General features: G+C 31.7%; 2 protein-coding genes across 2 annotated transcripts; both read left to right on the top strand.

The window, feature by feature from the left end:
* Window positions 1-633: 633 nt before the first annotated feature.
* LOC100789911 (lipoyl synthase 2, mitochondrial) lies at window positions 634-4,405 on the top strand. Its single transcript, XM_003543302.4, has 4 exons — window positions 634-1,153; window positions 2,315-2,526; window positions 3,091-3,470; window positions 3,960-4,405. The coding sequence occupies exons 1-4, from the start codon at window positions 720-722 to the stop codon at window positions 4,068-4,070; spliced, it is 1,137 nt and encodes a 378-aa protein (XP_003543350.1). The 5' UTR covers window positions 634-719; the 3' UTR covers window positions 4,071-4,405.
* Window positions 4,406-12,135: 7,730 nt separating this feature from the next.
* On the top strand, window positions 12,136-12,840 carry LOC102667967 (uncharacterized). Its single transcript, XM_006595388.1, has one exon. The coding sequence runs from the start codon at window positions 12,136-12,138 to the stop codon at window positions 12,838-12,840; it is 705 nt and encodes a 234-aa protein (XP_006595451.1).
* The last annotated feature ends 2,659 nt before the right edge of the window (window positions 12,841-15,499 follow it).

The following is a 15,499-nucleotide window of genomic DNA, read 5'->3' as shown; positions in this document are numbered from 1 at the left end:
ACGTGAAAAGCGAACATTTTCGTCCCTTTTGGCATCCGAATTCCAATGAATGCCGAAAAAGCCCAAATCCAATGGGCATCTTTGACAACAAGAAGACAAATTGGCCACCGTTTTAAAAAGTGTAGAGTTATACGCGAAAACATTTAGTCATTGTTATGCTTTCGATGGCGGTTTAAACTTTAGACATTGGTTTGTGTAAAGCGCCAGCAGTATTGCATTTGCATGTTTTATGTCCTTGTCAATGGATATATTGTTTTTCTTGATGAATAAAAACAAAACATAGCTCATTTTACAATAACATTAACAACACGAACTCATTATCATCTTAGCTAATGACATTTTTGTAGAGATAACAGCTATATATTTTATGTAGTGTGAATTTTTTTATTTTTTTATTTTTAAATACAATAATAACAATGCAGTAAAAAAAAATTGTTCTATGTTGTATACTTGTAATGCCGTTTTTTCATTCCCTTTATCCAGTTTGAACTTACAAGTCCACAATCCGTAGAGTATTTGAGTGTGCATCAATGAAAATGGGCCGTTATTGTAAATAGGCCCATAGTGTAAAATAGTTGGGGCAACTTGGCTCCAAGCAACGTTCAGGCCCATATCGAGCGGGGTTAGTGTGTGTGTGCGTGTCGCGTGCATCTTCATCCTCATGTTTTTTCTCTATCTCCGTTGTGCGATCGATCTGTGATTGTCCGAGAGAGAGAGAGATGATGATGCATTCACGGATCAGAAGCGTCGCCGGAAACATCAAATGCGCGGCGAGACTCTTCTGTTCATCTTCGACGATCACGCCGGCGGCGGCGCCGTCGCAGCTCCCGCAGACTCTGGCGGGTCTCCGAGCCCGGCTGGCGGAGGAATCGCCGTCGCTGTCGGATTTCGTCGCGCTTAAATCGGACAGCGCGTACTCAGTGGAGGTCGGGACGAAGAAGAAGCCGCTTCCGAAGCCGAAGTGGATGAAGGAGGCCGTTCCCGGCGGCGAGAAGTACGTGCAGATCAAGAAGAAGCTCCGCGAATTGAAGCTCCACACGGTTTGCGAGGAGGCGAAGTGCCCTAATTTGGGGGAGTGCTGGTCCGGCGGCGAGACAGGCACTGCCACCGCCACTATCATGATTCTCGGCGACACGTGTACTCGAGGTTGCAGGTTATAATCCAATCATTTCGTTTTATTTTTATGTATTTGTTTACTTTTTCTAATTGTTTGAGTTGTTTACACTTTCACACTATGGAATGATGAGTTGAGGTGAGTGGAATGATTCCTTTCATCGGATTTAATTTCTCCAAAGCGAAGGAGTGCGCTTTAGAGGATTAAATGTAGGTATAGTCGGCTGAGATTGTAACAAAATACATGTATGTCTTACAATTTGGGTAACTCAACTCCAAAAGTTAGCTCTCATGAGCTGAGGGTTTTACTTGTTCCTCCACTTATATACACTATTTTAGTCATATAATATAGTTAGTTAATGTAGGATCTCCAACACATCTCATTCACATTGAAGACTGAACATCTTGAGTGTGAAGTTTGTAGGACGGGATATCTTGAGCATGAAGTAAGTTTGTAGGACTTAATATTTATAGCGTTCAGTTTGAAAGACTGAACATCTGTGATTGGTTTGATAATGGTCTGGTAACATGTGGTCTGATAGGCCCAACAACAACCACTAAAATAGGCATTGATACAATCTTAGAATTTAGATTCGGAAGTATAACAAACTTTTATGTTGTTAAAATGCTAACTTTAATTTTCTAATCAATAACTAAAATTGTACTCCCTGTCTTTTAAAGTGTACTTGTCTCACTCTAGAGGAGCCAAATCCTCTTTTATCTAGTTGTTAGCTTGTAGTTATGATCAAATTGTTATGTTAATTAAAAGGAAAATAATGCTTATGTCTGATTTTAATCTGTACTGCCTTATGTGATTTTTTATAGGTTACTAAAACATGGGTTAATTACACACTGACTTCTCTTAAGGGTAGCCTTGTTACACTTGGCATCCTTTTTGTTTGGGAAATTACACACAGCCATAACTTTGTGTACTTCTGTAATACCTACCCTTTTTTATTTGAGAAATTGCCCCCACCTTGCCTACTTTATGTATATTTCTACACTATTTCTCTTTGTAAATGACAAGGTAAGAAAGGTAGGTGTAATTTCCCAAAGAAGTATTGGATGTAATAGGAACTAACTTCAGGGGAGATTAGTGTAATTACTCAAGACCTGTTATAGACTTACAGAGTTATAGTTGCACTTGGAATAGTTTCTTCACTAGTTCACTTCAATTTAATTATTTTATGTCAATTTTCAGATTTTGTAATGTTAAGACATCCAGGACTCCTCCACCACCTGACCCTGATGAGCCCACCAATGTGGCTGAAGCAATTGCATCATGGGGCCTGGATTATGTGGTTATAACGAGTGTTGACCGTGATGATTTACCTGATCAAGGGAGTGGTCATTTTTCTGAAACAGTGCAGAAGCTGAAGGCACTGAAGCCAAATATGCTGATAGAAGCCTTAGGTATGCATTTGAATATTTGTACTTCCTGAATATTTGCATGAACATCTAGTTCTATCAAATAGCAAACAACCAAGTCTAATCCTGATAGATGGGCACGTAGCTCTATTTGAAAAATTGAGCATTTTTATGGTTTGCAGTTATAGTTAGGGGATAATGGATATGAAAGGAAAGACCATCTTTTGTTTGTTTGTTTCAACTGTAGGTTGCAAGGTGAATTAGGTGGTACCTATATTACTAATTCCCTATGCAGTTTTTGTTGATGAATTCCATACACATAGTTTTATTATTGAAATCGGTTATTTTAATTGTATGAATTTTAATAGAATTAAAAAGAGATCTTGTTGATAGAGCATGGAGAATAAATTTGGCTTGATTTTGTATTTACATTTTACATATTTTTTGTTTTAGGTTTCAGTCTGAGTATATATTTGTTGAGATGGATTATTATCTAGGGGATGCTAGTATGACAATTATTATGCTAGTATGCTTAATTAAAAATCTTTTTAAATACAGCTTCACAAATTTATTCCTGTGATGATTGTTGCACTCTTTTTATTGTTACAGTTCCAGATTTTCGAGGAGATGCTGACTGTGTAGAGAAGGTTGCCAAATCAGGATTAGATGTCTTTGCACATAACATTGAGACAGTCGAAGAGCTTCAGAATTTTGTACGGGACCATCGCGCTAATTTTAAGCAGTCATTAGATGTTCTAATGATGGCCAAGGAATATGCGCCTGCTGGAACACTTACTAAGACTTCAATAATGTTAGGTTGTGGGGAAACACCTGATCAGGTTGTGAAGACAATGGAGAAGGTGAGAGCGGCTGGTGTTGATGTGATGACATTTGGTCAGTATATGAGACCTTCAAAGCGCCATATGCCGGTATCTGAATATGTTACCCCAGAGGCCTTTGATAAGTATCAGAAACTTGGCATGGAAATGGTAAGTCTTTTGTTTGTGTTTGAATTAACATATTTTGGAGAAAGAAATAATCATTCTTTTTGTGGGTTTGTGGGAGTTATTGAAAAAGAAAGCAGTTGTTTCTCATAAGTAATTGGTTACCAAAGTAATTGTCAGAATATATGACGAATATCTCATACTATCAATATTTTATCTTATAGAATATTTTGAGCACCTTAAGGATTAAACTTTCTAATCCATGGTAAATTCAGACTTGTCATTCCCTTATTTAATCTTTAGGAGTTAGCACACCCCAGTGGCTCCTGCCAATAGCAATCTTTATCTAGCAATTCATCTGGCATCCTATACATCAAGCGAGTGTAATAATGGCACATTTCTCTCCTTTTAATTGCTGCATCCAGCATCATGATGATTTGTGGAAAAAATGTATTAATATAAAAGCTGCATACTATATTTAATTATAGCTTGATCATGTGATATGAATGACGAATAATTCTACTTTGTATGTAGGGCTTTCGATATGTGGCATCTGGGCCCATGGTGAGGTCATCATACAAGGCAGGTGAATTCTATATCAAATCCATGATTGAATCAGATCGGGCCGCTTTCCCTCAAAGCTGACTTCTTCTTGATCCACCATCATTTTTGTTATTTACACACTTCAATGTGCATTATATGTAAGGAGCGCAGGCTTACTACATTGCTGTTGATGCTCATGCCACGTGTAATAATCAGTAAAAAGCTATAAACGGGCATAAGCTGTCTGCTATTTTTTTCACTGCCTCCTCCCCAACCCAAACACCCATGAGTGGATTGGTTGATTTATTTAGAAAATGCAAATTTCAAAGGTTGATTGTATATGTTCTCATTTACGTTAACTCATTTTTCTCTATTTAACTGGTGCTAACTTACACCAGCTGCTGTAGTTGTTAAAAGTAATAAGTGTTTACCTCTTATTTGAGAAATTGTTTAAAGCTGTTGATTTTAATATTGTTGAAGTGTTTACTCAATTTGGGTTTATTTGGTGGTTGACATTCAAACTTATCTCACTGGACTTGAATTTTGAAGTGGAATTGGGTACTACTTTATAGCAGAGTACCACCACCAAGAGCCTATATAATATAACTCTGCTGGCAAATTGTCCTGAATCCATGTGTAGTGTTTACCGTTACAATCATCTGGTGGATAGCCTGGAAGAGCAGTGAGGTATTCTTTTTTTGGGTTGTGACTTGTGACAGGCTGGCTAGTGTCTGTCTCACAACATCCTGTGGGGACTAATGGTTAAACTATTGAAAGCTGGAATACTTTGAGCAATTTTTGGCTACGATTCATTCCTCAACCAAATAAAAACCTGTTGAAATATGGAAAGTTTGGGGGGTCCCTTTGGTACTTTATGGGTTTCTCCGTGTAAAATGCTTGCTCGGATAATCTGGGTGGGGCTCTGGTCTTGATTGTCTATTACTACTACAATTGAAGAAACTGATGTTGATCAAAGGAACGGGGATCATCTGTGTTGATAAATATTTGTGTTTTAATTTAAAATTTATAAATATATTAATTTTATTTTATAAAATAAAATATTTATTTTAGATTTTTTTAAGATTTTGTTTTAATGAGTCAACTAGTTTGTTATGTTTGTTGTAACAACTGTAGGTTGGTTTTCCAACGGTCATATTTTTCACGGTCATATTTTGTTGTTGCAAAATGCCTATATATTTTTTTTCTTCCTTTCTAAAAAGATTGACAGAACAACCGTCTTACCTTTTTCTCCCAAAATTTTCTATTTCTTCTCTTATAAAATAATTTATTTCTTGAAAGTAAGAACATTGGTGTTCATAAGATTCGGGGATCCTTTCGTTGCACACGATCGGAACCAACGGGTTGTCTTATATTGGGAGAGGAGCGCAATCAGAATTTCTTACCGTGCAATGGGACATTTTCTCTCTAAGGATAGCGTTTATGCGCTTCAACCCAGGCTATATCTTTCTTCCCTTAATTTTTTTTCTTGTGCTTATTGTATGTTATAATGCATTATTCATGTGCTGTCAATTAAATTTAATTTGCTATTGCTATTTTGTTATTTAATTCAAGACTGTGCATCTTCTTCATATTTATTTTCTTTCATTTTTTATTTTATTTTCTAACAGTCTTAGAGAGAAAAATGTTTTAGAGAGAAAATGTTTTATACTTTCTTCTTGCATAGTCTTTTCTAGAGTAGCATGATGTTGTATCAAAATATTTATAATGGATATGATTGAGTTCCTTTTTAGTAAGTCTGAAAAATTAATAGATGAAGACACAATGTATTATGCTTTACTAAAAATGTTTTATTATATTATTTCATTTCCTTAAATTTTACATAAGTAAGAGATTGTTGAAAAATATTTTCTTATAATTTGAAATTTAAAATATATTTTCTTCATTAATGATGGTTTTGAAGAGAAAATGCTTTTAGAATTAGTTTATGTGAAAAATTAAAAGCATCCCACTAATTTTTATTCCTATATGTTAGGAAGCAATGTTTTACTTCGTCAATTTCCTTTGTGAACGTTACAAATATTTAATGTTAGGAAGTTTGTTCGATTTTTATTTTCTGTTTCTTAACGTTATTATTGTAAATATTTTGTTGTTACTAGTTAGTGACTGGTTGTCTCTATATATGTAGCTTCTTGCTATAATAATAATAAACATGTGAAAATACAACACATAAAGCAATAAAATGAACACTTGAGTGAAGCTTTATATTTTGTGTGTCACTTTTTTGATATGGTGTCTTATATATATATATTTTTTTTTAAAAAAATCTTTTTGAGATATGGAGAAAAAGAAAATCAAATCTGAAATATCTTAAAGTGTGGGGGAGTCTAGTAAAGGTTAACATCCTTATTAATAAGAAAAGGAAAATTGAAAAAAAAATGTTAATTGTATTTTTTTGGATATTTTTTACATAATACTACTTATAGATTCTTAATTGTTAATTCAGAAGTATCTGAAATTTCTAATGGTACTATTATGGAGGCTAGAGATATGACTTTCTTTGAAAATATTTTTTCTTGAAAAATAAATTGTTAAATCTTTGTATGGTTTGAAACAAGCTCCAAAGCATTGACACAAAAGTTTGATTAAGTTATTCTTTTGTATGATTTTCAAATTAATGATAGTAATAAATGTGTGTATGTGAAATAATTTAATAATAACGAACCTGTCATTTTATGTTTGTATTTGGATAATATATTGATATTTGGTAGTAAATGAATTTCATAAATGATGTGAAGTTTTTCTTGTCTAGAAATTTTGATATGAAGGACCTTGGTCCTGTAGATGTGATTTTGGGTATTAAGCTTATAAAGAAAAATGATGGCATGATTTTAACCCAATCACACTATATTGAAAAGTTATTGAAGAAGTTTAATTATTTTGATGCGAAACATGCTTTTACTCCTTATGACTCTTATCCATCAAGTTAAAGAAAATTTGAGTAAAGGAATTTCTTCACATAAATATTCTCAAAGTACCGGTTCTTTGTTGCATTTTACAAACTTCTCTAGGCTTGTCTGATATTGCATATGCAGTTGGTAGATTGGAAAGTAATTGAGAGATTTAGTGATACTAACTTGAAGTTCTGATTTTGATGAAATAAAATTGACAAGTGGTTATGTTTTGGCTTTAGCTGGTTGTGCAGTATCATGAAAATCTACTAAACAAATTATTATTTCACATGAAAGCAAAAATTATTGCTTTAAATACTACTACTAGTGAGGTTGAATTTCTTAAAAATGTATTATGTGATTTGTCATTGTTAAATAAGCCTATACCTCCCATTCTAATGCATTGTGATAGTCAAATTGTTATATCTAAAGTGCCAAGCAAAATTTTAATGAAAAAAGAAGACACTTAAGAGTGAGACATAAGTCTATTAGAAATTTGATTTCTCATGATGTCATTTCTCTTGACTTTGTCAGGTCAAAAAATAATATTGCGGATCCGCTTACAAAAAGGTTGACGTGTCAACAAGTATTTGAGTCGTCGAGGGGAATGAGATTAAAGCCCATTATTTAGTTACAACAATGGACACCCGTCTCCGTGTGATTGATGATCCCATGAATGGAGTTCAACGGGTAACAACGAAATTGTTTGTTAACTAAAGTACACCAAAATGAAATTTGGACTAATCTCTAAGTGACACTCACGAAACAAGATACAAGCGCAAGGCCGTGTAACGCGCTACCATTAATTAGAACCTAATTGAACACCAATATTGTAGGAGTTGTGTACTAAAGTCCGGTTAAAGAATATGTAGTTCAAGACAATCAAGTCACTACATTTTTCTCGGATGGAAGTTCATAAACACTAGGTATAAGGCTCAAACCCGGAAGGTTCCTTATACCGAAATACAATATCACATGGTCTTTCTCTTATGTTTTTATACAAATTATCTTTTAGAAAATATATTTTAAAATTTTAAATTATGTGGGGGAATGTTGATAAATATTTGTGTTTTAATTTAAAATTTATAAATATATTAATTCTATTTTATAAAATAAAATATTTATTTTAGATTTTTTTAAGATTTTGTTTTAATGAGTCAACTAGTTTGTTATGTTTGTTGTAACAACTGTAGGTTGGTTTTACAACGGTCATATTTCCAACGGTCATATTTTGTTGTTGCAAAATGCCTATATATTCTCTTTCCTCCTTTCTAGAAAGATGACAGAACAACCGTCTCACCTTTTTCTCTCAAAATTTTCTATTTCTTCTCTTATAAAATAATTTATTTCTTAAGAGTAAGAACATTGGTGTTCATAAGATTCGGGGATCCTTTCGCTGCACACGATCGGAACCAACGGGTTGTCGTATCTTGGGAGAGGAGCGCAATCAGAATTTCTTACCCGTGCGGGGGCGTTTTCTCTCTAAGGATAGCGTTTACGCGCTTCAACCCAGGGCTATATCTTTCTTCCCTTAATTTTTTTTCCTTGTGCTTATTATATGTTATAATGCATTATTCATGTGCTGTCAATTAAATTTAATTTGCTACTGCTATTTTGTTATTTAATTCAAGACTGTGCATCTTCTTCATATTTATTTTCTTTTATTTTTTATTTTATTTTCCAACAATTTGTTTCATGTGTGAAACTATCCTCCAAGTTTTGTCATTAGCAATCATACAAGAAAAAATTGATACCACACTTTAACTCAAAATCTTAAAGTTTAGATTCATAAATTTCTTCTTATTTATATAATGTTTAACTTTTTTATTACTACGTACTCCAACGTTCTTAACAAGTTAAAGTGACAATTATTTTCTTATTTTTCAGTCATGATTATTGTACCCAAAAAATACATATATATGACATTTTATAAAAGGTGAATGTTTAAGACTATTATTGGGAATTAATTTTTCAATAATGATAATAATATAGTGTATCATTTTCATATTAAATTTTGCTTGTCAAATTTTGATTTTGTGTAGATAGAAATTAAGTGAAAGCATAAGTATCTCGAGTTTGAATATTTAACCTTTCCACAAGTATCACTGTAAAATATTTTTATTTTGGAGATGAGGCTGACAAGAACAAAAAGTAAGATCTTTAAACTTAATCGTATCAAGGTTTATTCAACAATTGAGAGGATTTTATCCCTTAAACTTAAAGTACATTCAGTATGAAGTTTTTGTTACAGGCTTTATTTACTAGATTTAGATATGGATTAGGTATCTCTATTCCCAATCGTTTGTCAATCTCTCTAATTTCTACATATTTACAAATTATTCCAAGTTTGGGACACTACAAATTTGTCCACAATGACATCTAGAATATGTGTTTTTTTTTTTTTTTGTAAAATCTGGATTTGGCACTCTATAAATATTATAAAAAGATAAACGATATAAAATATGTTCGTGTATGCATAGAGATTTCACAGAATTATTTCTATAGTATTAACATAAAATTAATTCAAAGCTTACAAAAACATTTTCAAGAATGGTACGCAAAAAACCACCTAATTTTTTCACGTATTCATAGCTTTCTCTGTCTATTCGTTTTGTTCGTTTAAAATCAAATTAAATTACTATATTTCTCAATTGACAATTCGAAAGGAGTACATGTACACCTTTCTTTTTCTTACGTTCTTTAGCAAGACATTGACAGCCTTGCCCAGCATGTTTCGCTTTTGAATAATCTTTTCCCATTTCTTGCATAAACTTTTAGAATTGCCTTTTGAATTCATCCTTTTCAGTTTCTTTGCATTAAATTTCAGAATTCACTTTTGAATTCATCTTTTCCATTTTCTGAAAAGAAAAACTTCAGAATGTTTGGGACGGGGAAAATTTACGAGATTATCACGGTGAAATCTAAATTACATAAAAGTGTCCAATGATTATGCAAGAAACACTACTCAATCCGCAAAAATAAAATTAGCAGAATAAGTGTTACCATTTAACAAAATGTGCAAAAATTAAAACAGCATTAAAAACTATATTTAATAGCATAAAAATATTACGAGTAATATATAATATTTAAATCTTCTGAAAAACTAGTGGTCTCACACGCACGCAGGTCAGATTGATAATCTACTTATCTCTTTTGTTCACCGCATAGCATTCGTCCATTTCGAAGATTTGGAATTTGAATTCTTCCCAGTTAAAGTTGCAAAAACAATTTGAAGTTTCAAAATATACTTACTTTCTTTTAATAAACCCAACACACGAATAGAGTTTTATAAACACGGTTTATGAATTGCATCATAAACTAACTTGAATTGACAAGCCATAGCACATAAATATGTTGTCATAAAATGAATTCAATATCTAACCATTACTATAGCAACATAAAACTTATTTTTTTAATAATTTTGATACTTATAAATTACTTAAATTCTTAGCGTAAAGATATGGGAATTTTAATAAGTTGTTATTTAATTCAGTAAAAAAAATGTTATTTAATACCTATTGAGAGAGAAATATAAGGGAGAGAAACATAGATATAATAAGAACAGAAAAATAAAAAAAAGTAAATATTAATAAGGTATTTAAAATATTTAGATCTTCAAAAATACTACTTTAAATATCTATTTATGAAAACTCTGCAAAGAACAGCTAGGTGCCTAGGTCAAAGCTTCAAATATTAATTCCATAAAACAGAACTATAAATATTTTTTCTACGATTTAATACAATTTTATATGTGATGTTTATAAAATTATAAACTTCTTCTAAAAAAAGAAAATTTATAAACTTATATATGTCTTATTGAAAACAATCCAAGGCGATGCTTCTTTATTTTTGCTAAATACACTTTTTTTTTCGGTGCATTCCAAGGCGATACTTTAAAATTGCTTTATCTTTCTCGTAAAATAAAAATAAAAAATTGCTTCATCTTTATTTTTGAACTTCTATACGGACAACTCAGTAAAAAAAATGCGCAACCTTTATGTATGTCATGGAATGGAACACATGCTAATTGCCCCCATGCAGAGTAACACAACTAAAAAATTAGAAACATTAAATTCAAAATTCAAAATATATAACATACTTATATTTTTTTGGTTTAAGATCGAGGAAAATATATTACATTATAGTATTTAGCTTATTATCCTGCCAAGTGATTTTTTGGTTAAAAAAATCACTATTTATTTTTATATAATCAATAAAATATAAAAATAATTAAGATTCTTTTAGTTGCAAAATCAAAATGTAATTTCTTTTTAATTTCATCATTAAGCATCCAGTTGATTTATATAACTATCTTTATTTCTCATTTATATTTGAGCAAATAGTGTATGAGAGTAGCTGTCATGTAAAATTATTTTAGATTATTTTTATCTCAAATTATTGTATATGATATATTTATTAATTTTTATAATAATTATCTATATAAAAAATTTATATTTAATAATATTTTTAATTGATTGATAATATAAAAAATTATATCAACAGACGTTGATGTTAAATCTATTTCCCTTAAAGTGTAAGGAATAACAAAGTATCTCACTTTATACCAATTTCATGGTAAAAAAAATCCCACTTTATTATAAAAAAATATATATTTAAGTAAAAAGATTGGAAATGTATAAGTAAAAAAATTTAAATAATAAATTAAAAAACGGATATATTACGTGTATAAAAATATATTTAAGTAAAAAATTTAAATAATAAATTAAAAAAACGGATATATTACGTGTGTAAAAAATATATTTAAGTAAAAAATTTAAATAATAAATTAAAAAATGGATATATTAAGTGTATAAAAAATATATTTAAGTAAAATATAATTTCCCTTTTAATTAGGATAGCCAGAATGTGAGATTGTTAGATGCTGGTTTGTCCTTCATCTAGAGCAAGATCAAAGCTATTTAAGCAGGTTCAACATATTTATTCTTTGTTCACTCAATCTAACTACTACAATCTATTATCTATCTATATGCAACCTCACTATTCTTTCTGTGTTGCCCCTTTTACTCCTCACTTCCCTATTCTCCCCAAACAACCTTTTTCCTTACTTCACTTTCCAAACCACCCTACATTTCTATAGCCGTTAACCACTTTTCATCATTTACTTTCCCATCAAAATTTTCAAAACCAATTAAGCTAGCCATGCAACAACATCGAACACTGTCTTGTTCCAACCACTACTACTATACCATTACAATAACCTGAAACCTCTTCACAATCAACTTGGTCCAAAAATCCAAATGGGTTGCTGCTTCAGCACCCCTAACTCTAAGCCACCTCAAAATGGCGACAAACACCAACAACCTCACCTTGGATCCCACGAACAAAACTGCAGAATCAGAATCCGACAATCCGTTGAAGAGGAATCTGTGAAAGAGGTTCTCTCGGAGACACCCATCTCCAAACCTCAACAAGTTCCAACTTTGATGCCACAAACGAAGACCCAATTGCCCGTTATTCAACCCCAAAAGGTGCCCATCCGAAAAGCGTTGGATTTAGAAGAAGTTTCTCTCGTGTTGGAAACATGCAGCAACGGCGAGAGCTTCTCCACCACCACCACCGCCACCACCGTCACGGAAAACCGAGAAGACGAAGCCACGAGCAAGAGAAGCAACGGAACTCGCAATCGGAAGCGTTCTTACGCCGTCGACGGCAGAGACCGGAGGCCCAAATCTCCGGCGAGAAAGCCGGAAATTCCGGCAAGGTCACGGCCACTTCGCGGGAGGGAGTCCGACCATGTCCGCCGTCATTCTGGCGAGGGGACTGTCCGGCAGTCGAGGTCTCCGTCGCGTGGCGGTCGGAGTCAGCTCAGGCCGCCGGGAGGGATTAGCCGGCGAGTTCCTCCGGCTAAGGCTAAGGGTGTTGTGGAGGAAAACGACACCGTTTCAGTGAAGGAGTCACTAGAAAACCCACACGTGTCATTAGAGTGCTTTATTTTTCTGTAGGTTTCGAAAGCACGTTTCTTTCTTTCTCGGTTTCAAGGTTCTGGTTTTGCTTTCCCAGAAGCTAATGGCATGTTTTCCGTTTCAAGTGCTTGTTTGTTACAACGTTGGAGTTCATTTGTTTCCTTGTGGGACTTGTTGCTCGCAAAATTTGCTTTTGTAAATACGTACATCTCCAAAGATGTTTTTCTCTTGTTTCTTTTTTTTCCTTTCTTTCTTTTTGGTGTCCTTGCCTTGTTTCTTGTCATATCTCCAGACTCCAATTCAGGGATGGTGAACTTGTATGTGATGTGATCATTCTGGCATTCTGCAGTAATAATAACAATAATATATGTATGTATTGCATTTGAGTAGTTCTATATCTTCTCATACCTTTTTTTTATACAAATTTTCCTACTATTTTATAAAAAACACTATATAGAAAAATAAATTCTTATAATGTCCTGTAAATATAAAAGGCATTCAATATTTATTAATAAAAAAGAAAAATAGTAAGAGAATTTTAGAATTGTTTTCTGATAATATCTTTATACGATTTTTAAATAAAACATAAGTAAAGAGGTTCATTTTTTTTTTGTTTTGCAAAAATTTAATGAGAGAAGGATATCCAGATAAAAAGCCTTTGAACTTAAAAAACAGTAGGAATTAAGATTAGAAAAGGTCCATTTAGTTATTAAATTATAAAATATTTATTGTATAATTGATATTTATTTATATTTTAAAAAGTATAATACTTATAAATAAAAAAATTTACAACATTATAAAATGAACCTAATTGATGAAATATTAATTAATTATTAAAGAATATAAAATTTTGTAGACTTAATTATTTACAAAGTGAAAATTATATAAAATTTTATGGACTTAATTGATTATAGAATTAACTTGATTAAAAAATGACTAACATTATATTTGATGCATATTTAATGAATATTTTTTCATTTTTTTAATAAAAGTAAAAATGATGTAAAAATGTTAGCATTGAATTATCAAAAGTGATGAACTTATGGGATCTGAGCTCATTACTGTAAAAGAATAACACACTCGGCATAGTTAGAGAACGTGTGCCTTTCAATCTTTATTTAGTAGTTCAAATTAAACTCTATTTGATCTGTACTAATGATATGGATACTTTATATTATAAGCAGTAGTATTTTTTGTGACAGGTAGAGTGAATAAAAAATGGATATGTCAAGCAATGGAAATGGTCCTCGAAATAGAGCAATGCATCCTCTTTACTTTATGGGGGAGGGGTAAGAGGAAGACAGAGCCTTCTTTTGCTTCTCGGTGTTAGTGTGGATTGTCTTTTTTGTATGCAACCAAGCGTGTACCTTGACATGCTTTCTGGGGCTACAAGCGTGCGAAAAAGTGCACAATATGACAAAATATTACAGTTTTTGGAATGTTTGACACTTTTACTGATTTGATTGTTAATAATTATTTTTTAATTAATACATACAGTATATTATTTTATTTCATTTTTAAAAATTTGCAATAGAATATATATATTTTTTAACAAATTTTAAAAAAAATCTAAAAAAATAAAAGCTACGTGGTGTATTATATATAAGAAAATAAATTATTCACGGGTGATCTAAAATAATTTTATATTTTTTGTGTAATAAAAAGTTACTATATGTGTAGACTTTTTAATATAATTATTTTAAAAATTATATTAATTGTGATTTTTAATTGATTGTAAGTGTAAACATATTTTGCCACCAAATGATCCTTAAATTTTAATTTTTGTAATTTGTGTTTTTCAAAAGTTAGATTTTAACTACATAAATTAGTGTCTATTTTTCACTTGAACTTAAGGACATGGATCAAATATTCTTTTATTATGTTTAATGCAAAAATAACTATAATTTTTTTTCATATCTCTCTTAAATTGATGTGAAAATACTCAAATGCATCTTAATTATTAAGGATGTGGGCTGATAATTGTAAAATTTGAGTTAATTTGATTATAATTTCGACTAAAAATGATTATAATTTCTTCATTTTACTGTTGTTTTAATGAAATAATGAAGAAATCAATATCTTTATAATTTTTTATCAACCAAATGTAAAAGAATAATATTTCAAGTGTTTTTGAGGAAAATTGATACAAAAACGGGAAGAAAAAGTCTAGAAGAAAAGTTGAAGATTGAGACCGCTTGCTTAGCATACAAGACAGACTTAGTGCGTCTTCTCGCTTAGCGGCCAGCTCACGCTTAGCGCGAAAAAGACCCACGAAGAAACCCAAAAGCATGCTTAGCGCGAAAAATTAAACTACCTTATACCTATAAAAGGATTATGAAACAGAAGGGAAAGACACACCGTTACACCGAAACCCACATAGACTAAGAGCTCTAATGAATATATCCTAAACCTGAATATCTCTAAGAGAAAAAATTCTTTTTCTATATCCATTATCTCCTTCTCCTTCCCTATCCAATTCTCTTTTTCTATCCACATCAACCCCTAGAGTGTAAAGCCTCTCATGACAATGTGAGGTTAAACCCCATTATTGAGAGCCTAATAGCCAAATTTCTTTGTAATGTAATTTTTCCTTACTATCTATTTAATGCAATGTTAATTTTTATTGTTTCTTTCATGTGTTTTATTGTTATTATATGATCGGATCATTCATGCATTAGTTTTAGGAATTATATATTGG

The sequence above is a fragment of the Glycine max genome, chromosome 13 (genome assembly GCF_000004515.6).
Source record: "Glycine max cultivar Williams 82 chromosome 13, Glycine_max_v4.0, whole genome shotgun sequence".
Classification (NCBI taxonomy): Eukaryota; Viridiplantae; Streptophyta; class Magnoliopsida; order Fabales; family Fabaceae; genus Glycine; species Glycine max.
The sequence above is the reverse complement of the archived record's forward strand: the minus strand, read 5'-3'. Positions and strand labels throughout refer to the sequence as shown.